Source organism: Beauveria bassiana, assembly GCF_000280675.1.
Source record: "Beauveria bassiana ARSEF 2860 unplaced genomic scaffold BBA_S00016, whole genome shotgun sequence".
NCBI lineage: Eukaryota > Fungi > Ascomycota > Sordariomycetes > Hypocreales > Cordycipitaceae > Beauveria > Beauveria bassiana.
The window spans coordinates 414,102-425,220 of NW_007930851.1; the positions used below are offsets into that span (position 1 = coordinate 414,102).

At 52.9% G+C, this 11,119-nt stretch overlaps 6 protein-coding genes across 6 annotated transcripts; 4 read left to right on the forward strand and 2 right to left on the reverse strand.

Moving 5' to 3' along the window:
* Positions 1 to 42: 42 nt before the first annotated feature.
* Positions 43 to 1,046, forward strand: BBA_05942 (CBP3-like protein; the record flags this gene model as incomplete). Its single annotated transcript, XM_008601039.1, has 2 exons — positions 43 to 424; positions 502 to 1,046. 2 exons carry the CDS (start codon positions 43 to 45, stop codon positions 1,044 to 1,046), a joined length of 927 nt encoding a protein of 308 aa, XP_008599261.1.
* Positions 1,047 to 1,338: 292 nt separating this feature from the next.
* Positions 1,339 to 2,071, reverse strand: BBA_05943 (dihydrofolate reductase; the record flags this gene model as incomplete). The annotated part of the gene is made up of 2 exons (XM_008601040.1): positions 1,339 to 1,830; positions 1,934 to 2,071. The coding sequence occupies 2 exons, from the start codon at positions 2,069 to 2,071 to the stop codon at positions 1,339 to 1,341; spliced, it is 630 nt and encodes a 209-aa protein (XP_008599262.1).
* Positions 2,072 to 4,757: 2,686 nt separating this feature from the next.
* On the forward strand, positions 4,758 to 5,164 carry BBA_05944 (uncharacterized protein; the record flags this gene model as incomplete). The annotated part of the gene is made up of 2 exons (XM_008601041.1): positions 4,758 to 4,859; positions 4,940 to 5,164. 2 exons carry the CDS (start codon positions 4,758 to 4,760, stop codon positions 5,162 to 5,164), a joined length of 327 nt encoding a protein of 108 aa, XP_008599263.1.
* Positions 5,165 to 6,685: 1,521 nt separating this feature from the next.
* Positions 6,686 to 7,973, forward strand: BBA_05945 (C6 finger domain protein; the record flags this gene model as incomplete). Its single annotated transcript, XM_008601042.1, has 3 exons — positions 6,686 to 7,006; positions 7,059 to 7,196; positions 7,266 to 7,973. 3 exons carry the CDS (start codon positions 6,686 to 6,688, stop codon positions 7,971 to 7,973), a joined length of 1,167 nt encoding a protein of 388 aa, XP_008599264.1.
* Positions 7,974 to 8,142: 169 nt separating this feature from the next.
* On the reverse strand, positions 8,143 to 9,145 carry BBA_05946 (DSBA-like thioredoxin domain-containing protein; the record flags this gene model as incomplete). Its single annotated transcript, XM_008601043.1, has 5 exons — positions 8,143 to 8,215; positions 8,281 to 8,755; positions 8,848 to 8,888; positions 8,945 to 9,023; positions 9,109 to 9,145. 5 exons carry the CDS (start codon positions 9,143 to 9,145, stop codon positions 8,143 to 8,145), a joined length of 705 nt encoding a protein of 234 aa, XP_008599265.1.
* Positions 9,146 to 9,716: 571 nt separating this feature from the next.
* On the forward strand, positions 9,717 to 10,874 carry BBA_05947 (short chain dehydrogenase; the record flags this gene model as incomplete). The annotated part of the gene is made up of 3 exons (XM_008601044.1): positions 9,717 to 9,870; positions 9,934 to 10,124; positions 10,212 to 10,874. 3 exons carry the CDS (start codon positions 9,717 to 9,719, stop codon positions 10,872 to 10,874), a joined length of 1,008 nt encoding a protein of 335 aa, XP_008599266.1.
* Between the last annotated feature and the right edge of the window lie 245 nt (positions 10,875 to 11,119).

The window sequence follows — 11,119 nt, forward strand, 5'->3', positions numbered from 1 at the left end:
CCATTACAAGCCAATTCACTGATAATCGCGATAATCAAAATCATGGCCTGTCAGACGTGCCGCTCACAGACAAGGAGTATGCTGCGCTCAGCCCTCCGCAACGGCGTCGCCGCTCCTTCTCCTGCCGCGCAAAAAGTCGCCACAGCCGCCGCCGCCGCCGCCGCCACGAGACAAGCGACGATGACGACGACAATAACAACAACACCATCAGTGCGGAGCTTCAGCAGCTCATTACCACGCCGCATTCTCGGCCTCCGGGACTCGTACCGCGTCGTCGGCGCCTCGGAGCGCTTGTTCAAAGTCTGCGCCAAGCCAGCCGACTACCGCATCACAGACGAAGAGCGCAAACAGGATCTCGTCCAGAAGCGCGACGACGGCGAGGAGATTGGCAAGGCCAACGACCCCGACAACGTATGGAACAAGAGTAAGCTTTCCTGCATCCCGCCCCTTTAGTCCCTCTGGCCGCAACCAGCGAGAAACCCAGCTAACCCTTGTCCCTAGCGTTGGGCCTGCAACCGTCGTTCAGCACGTGGTCGCACGTCACCATGCTGCACCTGTACCTGATTAACGCGCGCCTGCGCTGCTTCGAACGCGACGAGTACCGAAACTGGTCGCAGCAGATGATTGACCACTTCTTCTTTGAGTGCGAGAAGAAGATGCACCTCGACCACAACATCACCTCGAGCGCGCTGCGCCAGCGCTATCTCAAGGACATCTTTGTCCAGTGGCGCGGCCTGCTCCTCGCTTACGACGAGGGGCTCGTCAAGGGCGACGCTATCCTTGCGAGCGCCGTCTGGCGCAACCTGTTCAAGGGCGACCCGGACGCCGACCCCCGCGCGCTCGTCGCCATTGTCGGCTGGATACGCTCGAGCCTGTCGGCGCTCGAGGGCACCTCGGACATGACGTTTCCGCAGCAGGCGGCTGAGATTTTGGAGAAACCGGTCGATGTGTTTTGGACGAGGCTCGAGGCGCCGTTTCTGAGCGACCAGGGCGACAATGCGCAGAGGCCGCAGCAGACCAAGGCCAAGGCTGCCGCTGCTCTGTAGAGGACCGGCAACTGCGTGAAGAGTTCAAGAGGAGAAGGGACAATGTAACGTTAAGAAGCTGATACGGCAGGCATGGCGACTGGCATAAATGTGGGCACCACTGTATTTCTATTGACGAGGACGAAGAGGAGGATGGCATATAAATTCCATGTACATCATAGCGCGAAGCTTGGTATCGCGACCACATAGAGACCGTCACAACCTCTTTTAATGAAATCATATTTCTGCACCTCAAGCTAGTAGTAATTAGTATTATCGGTGTTTTCAAACTCGACGCAGCCAGCTGCGAATCTTATTCTCTCTCCCACATTTGAAACTCGTACTTGATGCCCGCCTCTTCTCTGCGCCCATTCTCCGTCTCCTCGCCTGTCCAGGCCTTCCACTCCTCGTCCGACCTCCTCGTCCATCCTGGCTCGGTGCCTTCGTCGGTCCCCAGCTTGATTGGGAAGAAGGTATCACAGTCGTACTCGGCGTCGATGCTGGTGAGCAGCACGCGACGCGCCTCGGGCCGCCGCAGCACCGCCGCGTAGATTTGGCCGCCGCCAATGACGAAGACGCGCCCGCCGCCGCCGTGCGCGCGCGCGTATTCCAGTGCGCCTTCAACCGACGACACGCGCACGGGCTCTTCAAGGCTGGGCGGCGATGGCGACGGCGGCGGCGGCGGCGAGGTGGCGGAGCGGCTGATGACGATGTTGAGACGGTCCTTGAGCGGCCGGAACTTGGGCGGGATCGAGTCCCAGGTTTTGCGGCCCATGATGACGGCGTTGACGGCGCCAGGGGGGCACTGTTTATCCACCTAGGTTAGAACGGAAGAATTGGATGGACGAGAAGGAGGAGGAGGCGGCGGCGGCCGGAATTGCGGACAGAGCTTTGTTTCGAGAACGTACGTGAGATGGAACTTGCGTGGTGACTCGCGCAAAATACTTCATCTCGTTGCGCAGGCCCTTCCACGGCATGGTGCCGCCGGCACCGATACACATGCTGCGCGTCGCGGCCACGACCAAGGTCAATTCAAGAGGCTGCATGTTTTTACGAGTTTGATGCTTGGCTTCGTTCCGTATTCCAGGATGCCAGAGATGTGACTATGTTAACGGGGCGATTCTACGCGCGACCAAGTGGGACGTGTGGTGACTACACCATCGACGACAACACAAGACATGAACCAGAATTTTCTTCCTTCACAGAGAAATAGCTCGGAGAAGTCAAACACATATAGATATAGACGAGAGTATAAGATGATGTTGTGCGCAGCAGGATAGCATGACTTGTACTATAATAAGATGAATAATAGTATCCTGCCCAGAAAATGGAACGAGGCTGCCGCGTCTCTCGCTGCTCACTTTTGGGCTCCGATGGTAGGATTGGCAAGGCGTTTGGCTAGGCTGACTGGCTAGCGGGGAGCAGAAAGCAAGGCCGTTGTGTGCACCGTAGTTGTGAAAATCTATTTTGCGCATAAAGATGGACACTACGAAGACGGAGTGAAGCAGGAAAAAACAAATGGTAAAAAAATAAGACAAAAAAGTATTTTATTATCTCTATAACCAATTCATCGCTCTCGTCTATTCGAGTCGCAACTGGCTCCTTTGGTCATTAACATGCTTGCTTGCCTTGGCAGCTCATTCAACCCTTGATGAGTTTTCAGTGCTGATTCACTTCCCTCAACTCGCCGACTCCGAAAAGGACGATCCAGACCGAATAGATCCAAGACAATTCTGACTACTTGTATCATGGTTGATGTTGACTGGCGACACGACAGATCAGCAATACATTGATCTACATGTTACTATTACTTCGTATATAATAAGGCTCGCTCTCTTTGCCGTGCTAGGCTTTTCCCCCCGCCACTTTGAGCACACCATCCAAGGACACTTGTCAAGAACCATAAAGAGACGCAACTGCGGATGGAGTGTGGTCGCTGGGCTAGCTGCATGGGCGATCTGTCAGCTTTTTTTGTGGTGATGGGTCATGGCATGGGCATGGGCAATTGTGGTCTCGGGGGCGCCACCACCCACAAGGCTTTTGGGGAAAGAACGGATATTTCCAAGTAGCGGCGTTGCATCGAACCGGTGAGTATTTTTTTTTACTTTTCTTTATTCTTGATTTATTGAGACACGCGTGGATGGCGTTTTTTTCTGCGCAGCGGTGAGGGAGAAAACAACGTTCTGCTACTGATGCTAGTCTGAAATACTACTTGCACCTAAATAAGTAAGCCACGCCGGCTGCGAGTTGGAACTGGAAAGAGTTTGGACCCCCCGGTCCCCCCTTGATCGTCAACGAGCTCGTCGTCTTATGGCTTGTGTGATTGGATGCCTGAATAAAGCTTAAAACGGTTGCCTTGGTACTGGTAGAGAGGGGTCCTGGTTACGATGGGCCTCGCTCGGGTGCTTGCCGTGGTGATGTAAGAGGTGATTTTTTCTTTCTTTCGTATTACTTATTCTTTAAATCCTTTCTTTTTTTTAAAAAAACTTTTACTGTTTGAAATTGTTGTAGTTGTTTGTTTTTGCCATATTCCATTTTATTATACATTTGTAAATGCTATTATTAGTGTTTATTTTGTGACCCCCTGCTTGCGTAGCGGCTCGGCAAATGCCCGCGGAAGCGACCAAGACAGCTCACTCCAGCTGGCTCGCTTGCTCGCCTCACCAGTTTGTGCAGTTGTATGTAAATTGTCAAGTGAGTCAGTGAGTCAGTAACGGCTACCAATGCACAAAAGTTGTACAACGGCCCCCGTTTTGATCCAATCATGGCAGCCCGTTGGGGGGTACGTATGCCCAGTGGGGCCGCCCCCGTTTGCGCATCGCAGACTTGATTCCAATAATTATCCATCTCTGACTGGCTCAAATCAATCACGACTTGCATCAAGGGGCAACGGCCAGGCGAAATAGGATGGCGAGTAAAACCAGTGATCAGCAAAGGGTGGACATGAAGGAGCGACGCAGTGCGAGTATGTGCCCAAATCTGGATGCGCTGGCAGGGTCGCGCATCATGCTCATGCTCAATGATCATGCTCATCCGATGCACAGCTGGCCCCCGCTTTTTTTCCGGTGTACGCGAGGGAGCTGCAGATAATGAACAGCCAGATAAGGTAGTTAACTAGCAGTAGTGTTAACTAGGTACGGATACAGAGGTGCAGAAACCTGCCCCCAAAAAAAGATCCAAAATAAATCCCCTCATGCGCTTCCTAGGCGTTGTTGTCACGGTGGGGAAGCCCTACCGGGGCCAAGCTTCCTGGGGCGGGCGCTCGGGCGGCGGCGCCTCGTCACCACAATTGTTGGACACGACAGGACCATGCCAGCCAAGGAAAGCCGAGTCATCGGCCAACCATACAACACGAGGACAAGACCTTCTCTCTTTTCTTTTCTTTTATTTTACTTCTTTTTTAAACCTAGCTGCCTGCACATCTCTTGGCTCCATCTCGTTTCCTCAATCTCTTTCTTTTTTTCCGACTAATTACTTGTTATCCACGTCTCTCGTTTCTGCTGCATCCACCATCGTCTTCTCTGCTCCCATCGTCAATCCTCCCTTCACGCCCTTTTACGCTGCTGCCCTTGGACCTCGCCATCGCGCCGCAAACGGCAGCACGCCTGAGCCAGCTAGCCAGACAGACACTCAGCGCAGACGGATCACGACAACAACACAATCTCGCCTACCATATACGTCGGACCTCGTCGTGAAAGATAATTACCTCAAAAAAATTATACACATATCAAAATGGCAGACTCGTCAAATTCCAATCACCGCCTCGACGAGGAGGAAACCCGCGGTCGTCCGGGCTACTACGACTTTCACGCACCACCGCCTCTGACCCATGATGTACGTCGCAAACACCACCACTTTCGCTTTTTTCGCCATTCACCATGCTTTCTTGCTAACCGCCCTCCTTTTTTTTTTAGAAGCGCACCCTGTCATACCCGAGCACAATCGCCTCGTCCACCACAACTGCCTCCTCCGCCTCGTCCACCACCAAGCGCGTAGCCTCCTGGCTCAAGCCCTCGGTCAAACCCGCGCCCAGGGTCAACGTCCACACCACCTGCGGCCGCCATACCGACCAGCTGCTTTTCGGCGGCCCGTCTCTGACAGACCTGGCTCGCTCTGTTTTCAACAAGAAGAAGGACTAAGATGCGGCATCGACATTTTATGTTTTATTTTATTCTTTACTTCATTGTTTAGCATACATTGTATCCTGGTCAGGAACTTGGGTTCTTTTTTTTTTTTGTGTCAGCGTTAGCTTGGGTTTACGGGGGGGAAGGCGCCTGCTCTTTTTTACTTGTTTACGATACCATTCAGTTTGTCAACGTCTTGCAATTGACCCCTGGGCACTTAGCCCACGCCTCATGATCCGGCCGTTTTCTAGTTCCTCCGCTAGTTTTAGCTTTAAACCGCGACAGCTCCAACTAGTTCCTACCGCTTATAGAGCCTGCAAAGTTCGGGCGCAACGGTGTCAATTGAACGAGATCCAAGTCAGCCGATGGCCGCCGTGGCTCTAGAAAGACACGCGTGTTTTAATGGCTAAACGAACAAGTTGTCGTTGGCTGTCCAGCCGCCTACTTTCGATGGTGTGTCGCTTTGCCCATCAGATTTACCATTGGTGATTGTTGGTAAATGCAACGATGTGAAGGCTGCCTTTTGTTGAAAGATCAGGGCCCTTTTGGAAATAGGGAATAATTTCATGACCAGATCTCTCGTATCATCATTTGATCCTTCTCGCACGAGTCCAGAAGAGGCCAGCATACATCGAGACTCTCGCCCTTGACATACTCCATGATGATATAATTCACCCTGTTTCCTTTGTCATCTTCTTTTGAGTACAAGGCGTAGACTTCTGGTACGGAAATCTTTTGAGTCTGTTCGAGGAACAACATGTTTTCGCCCTTAGTGAGACTGACATTTAAGCCGTAGTCAATGATGTAGCTGTCGCCGAAACGAACGACTCGACGACCTGTATATTTTTGGAGAACAACTCCTGCGGATACGATGACTTTAGGAGGTGGAAGGGGAGTAGGAAGTCGATCTTTCGGCGCAAAGAAAGGCGCTTTCTTATACGTTTTCATAGCCCAGCTCGTATTTTGCCAGCGATGAAGCCGGCAGTATTTCTCAGAAGATGAAGCTAAAAGTTGCGATTATGGTCTCCGCCTGTACTTGAACGCAGCTTCATTTTTCTGTCACTGTAAATAGCCCCACTCCCCCGAGATAGGAATACGTACAGCATCTTTTCAGCCGCACGACTCGACTTCATCCTAACATTTTTTCACTACCACAACATCAAATCGTCGAATTTCAAGATCAAGCACGGCATGCAATGGCTCAGCTCTGGCCACAATGGTCGGCGTACCTCGTAGCACCGGCTGTCAACTGTGCCTCAACAGACGTGTTAAATGTGACCAACTAAAGCCACAATGTGGCAATTGTACGTTGCGGTTCCCCTCTTACGCCGCGCCAGTCTTTGCTAATTAAGGATGCAAATAGGCATGAAATATGGTGCCGAATGCCCAGGCTATGAGAAAAGCTTCAAATTTGTAAGCGTAAAGCACAAAATACGCACAAAGCAGAACCTATCAGAATCGCAATGCTACCCAACATTGTCGGTGGCTGCAGCGAATGGCAGCAGCTCGCGCAGATGCAGCCCAGCATCCTTCGTCATGGAGCCTGTACCGAATCGTGGCCAGTTCATATCGACCATGGTTGAGACGGCGCGCGCAGCAATTGAAGAGCGCGATGCGAGCGGTTACTTTAGTTGGGTGCGATTCGGGACAGTGGGATCGTACGCAATTCTCGACGAAGCGCTGTGCTCGCTCGCCATGCATTTGATTGGCAAAGATGCAAGAGACGGGAACATGGTTGCATACAGCCGGACCATGTATGGCCGGTCCTTGTATAATCTTCAGCAAGCACTGCATCACCCCACCAAATGGAGGGCGTCTGAAACGCTGTGCACAGCCATCTTGCTTTGTGTCTTTGAGGTACGAGTGCATTTCTCCGTTTTCCTAATGCCGGATACTGACAATCTCTCAGCTCTTTGCAGGTACAAGCTCGGCTGACTCGTGGTTACAGCACGCCCGAGGCATTGGTATTTTGATGGAGCAACGCGGCGCCATGGCACATAAAGAAGGATGGGATGCTGCAATGCTTCTTTCCTTTCGTGGAGTTCTTGTAAGTAACCAAACCTTGCTGAAACACGTTGCAGCATGCCAAAAGTAAACGAGCTAACGTCAAGACCAGATCATGAGCGACTTATTCTTTCCCAGAGCAGACACCTGTTTCCTTACGCGACCAGAGTGGCGTTCTGTGATGCGCGATAGGGGGCGCCATCTGTTACAAGGGCCCGAATTCAGCGACGAAGCTATTGAAGCCGTCGATGAATTCAATAACAGACTAGCAGAGATTCCTGCCGTTGTCAAGGTCGGCTATACCGTCATGGAAGCTGCCAAGAAAGGTCTTCCTATCGACTCGGTTGCGGCAGCCACTACCTGCAGGCTTGCGGCAGCTTGTCACGCAAGAATATCCGAATTCTGGTCTACATATAAACATCTGTTCCCAGACCCGGTAGAAGCACCCTCAAGGGATCCGCAGTCTCTGTACCCCGTCATCTTGCGGTACGAAGCACGCTGGGCGGCGACTCTGCGAATGTCGCACCACGCCACCATGTGTCTGCTGCAAGAATTTCTGCAGCAGCTCGGCTGGACACAACCATTCGCAACATCACAAAAGGAATACGCCCATATAATCTTACGATCGGTCGAGGACATTAGTCAGGGGCCTCTAGGGCCATACAGAATCGGCTATGCGATGAGGATAGCATATGAACTGGCGGATGCGGAGGCACAAGAGTGGATTCGCGGATGCCTGGATATATTTAAAAGTACATATGCAGCGACGGATAAACAGACATATCCCGGAATGCGGACGGATAACAAGGGCTGTCGATGAGTTGACGCACTGTTGGAGTGCAATCTGAAAGAGGTCCTGTGTCATGCCTAATCCAAAAGGTACAGAGGCAACAAACAAGACCGAAAGCTATTTCAAATGGCCCAGAATTTGAGACTCTCGGCGCCTTGTGATTATCGTCAATTTTCCACTCATCCATGCACGCATCCATTCACAGCTTGCTGGGAGCCAGAACTGCTATATCTTGGAAAGGAATCTCAAGAAACGCGTAGACGTGGTTGAAGCTATCTCGAGTCAGCTCACAAGCCCATCGCTCGCCAATCACGAAAGACGCTACTATTTGACTTACCGATCGCTGCCAAAGAAGGGCTCCTCCTGGCCCTTGGCATTCGTGACCCAAATCCACGGCGCGCCAAACGCGCCCTTTGCCAGCGCCTCGTCCGTCTCCTTCTTGAGGCTGTCCTTGAAAGCGGCGCGGCCGTCCATGATCTCGTCGACCTGGGCCGTCGTGAAGAGCTTGGGGCCGCCGGAGACGGTCTCGGTGGCCTCGAGGAGGACTTGGCGCAGCACGTCCGCATCGCCAATCTTGCGGTTGGGGGCCGTCCAGAAGCGGTCAATGAGGAAGTGAAAGGCGGCTAGGAAGACGGGCTTTGGGTAGTGCGCCCTGATGTAGTGGATGGCGCGCAGGGGCTGCACCGTCATGCCAAAGGCCATGAGGTCGTCGGGCGTCTGCAAGTGGCTGAGGCCGACGCGGCGCAGGGCGCGCGGGGTATCGTAGCTGAGATATGCGGCCTTGGCGGGTAGGGACCACGGCGGCTTGTTTCCTGTGCGGAGAGAATGATGTTAGGCGTTGATTGAATTCAACGAGAAACTGGCAGGGTCAAAGTGAAATATGAGGGGGTGATTTTTTTTGTACCGGAAGCGACGTTGATGCCGCCGAGGAAGATGGGGTGATATCTGGAGATGCAAGTTAGCTTCCAAACGGTCGCGGGGAGTGAAGAGACGAAACATACTCGATAGTGACACCATTGGCAGCGAGCTTCTCCCGGTTGGCTTCCAAGTCGGCAAAGGCAATATAGCTAAACGACGACGCTGTGCGTGAAGAAACAATTAGTCCCTCCCCGGGCGCCTAAACAAGAGCGTCAAGCGCGCGCCATTCTCCGCTGCGAAAACATACCAAAGTCGAGGTAGACGTCAATTCTAGCGCTAGGCATTCTGTCGGCTTAAATGTGGCTGTGAGAAAGGGGGGAAAGTTGGAGATTTCGAGGGGGTGCGATGGCGCAATTGCGTCTATTGCAGGAGCTGTGGCACGCTTATTTGATGGTTTCAGTCGGCTATTGATGACAATAGCACAACAGCCGAGGAAAGGGGGGGGGGGGGGGCTTTCCTAGTTGATGTGACCTGGTTGAAAGAGAGTGGGAAGCAAGATCTGATGCGAGGAATGGGCTGCTGTGAGTGATTGGAAAAGGCGGAAAATCGGTCCACCAATAAATCGAAACACAGGCAAAAAAGCAAAAATGGCCTGAAAGCACAAGATCAGATTCAGAAATCGAGGCTTGAAAGCTCCAGTGGGGTCACAACCTCGGCACCGGGATTGCGGGGGGCAGCCCCACTTTCCCCGGAGCTTGATATTGTCATCCGAAAAGCTTCAATATGGCTCCATATTACGCTTCGGTTTCTTTTATTTTTGCCGGGAATAAAAAGACTGAAAATTCTATACACCTCAAAACACTTCAATTCTTCATCTTAGACAAACATAAATCCAATCAATACCACAATTGCGCCATGGCCCCCTCTAGCAAACCCGTCGCACTGGTCGTCGGCGCATCCCGTGGCATAGGCCGTCAAGTCGCCGTAGACTTTGCAGCGCATGGCTACGCAGGCATGTCTCACCCAGCACACCACCACCACCACCACCACCATACATTAGAGCTGAATAGTTGATATTGAAAATAACGGCTTGGCATGGCGAACTTATGTTAACATGTATCTATTTTTACAGTCGTCGTCGCGGCCAAGACGGTCAGCGACCCTTCGAAACCAATCACGTCCATCCCGGATCCCAAGTCCAACGAGTCCACAATCACCACCGTCAGCTACGAGATTCGGCAGGCTTGCGGCGAGGCGCACCCGATTCAAGTCGACGTGCGCTCCGAGGAGAGCGTCAATTCTCTCATCGCGCAGACAATTGCTGTGCGGAATCACCCCCGCCCCTCCTTCCTTCCAACCCAATTCACTACACAACCTCGGGCTAACTGGATTATCAACCTTTATATATAGAAATACGGCCGCCTCGATGTCCTCATTTACAACTCGGGCGCCATTTACTGGGCCTCTGTCCAAGACACGCCCCTCAAGCGCTTCAAGCTCATGCAAAGCGTCAACCCCGAAGGTCTCTACGCCACCATCCAAGCCGCCCTACCGCACCTAACCCAAGCCCCTTCCTCCTCTGGCGGCCGCATCCTCGTCGTTTCCCCTCCCATCTACAGCCGCTTCTTCCGGGGCAAGACTGCCTACGCCATGGGCAAGGTCGGCATGTCCGTCCTCACAAAGGGCCTCGCCATGGACTTTGTCCGCCAGGGGCTCGTCGCGCGCGGCACCGCCATCACCAGCCTCTGGCCCGCCGTCGCCATCGAGTCCGCCGCCACGGAGCGCGTCACGAGGCTCGACCCGGCCGAGGCCCGGGACCTGCGCAAGCCAACCATTTTTTCCGACGCCATGCTCGCCATTGTCCGCGCGCCCGCCGAGGACGTCAATGGGGAGCTGCTGCTGGACGAGGACTTTTTGCACGATTACTGCGGCGTCAGGGACTTTCGCAAGTACAACGTCGTGCCGGATAGTGAGCCCCGGCGCATCATGCCGGCGCGGCTGCCGGATCTGCGCGTCGCGGAGCAGGATGACGAGGGAAAGCGTGTGGATAGCACAAAGTTGGCAAAACTGTAACACTAGCCTAGCACTTGGGCAGCGCATGTACATCAGAAGAAAAAAATATACTCATCCCAAAAGTCAATGCCTTTCTTCTTGTTCGAATCATCGGCTACCTTGGCGAAGCTGCAAGAATAGTTGCACAGTTGCGCGATCTGGAATTCTGTCTAAAAATGCTACAGATACTTGTCCTCTAAAAGCTCCACATGATGATAATGGTGGAAAAAGCCCTAGTTGTGCTGTGGCGGAAATAAGAAAACAAA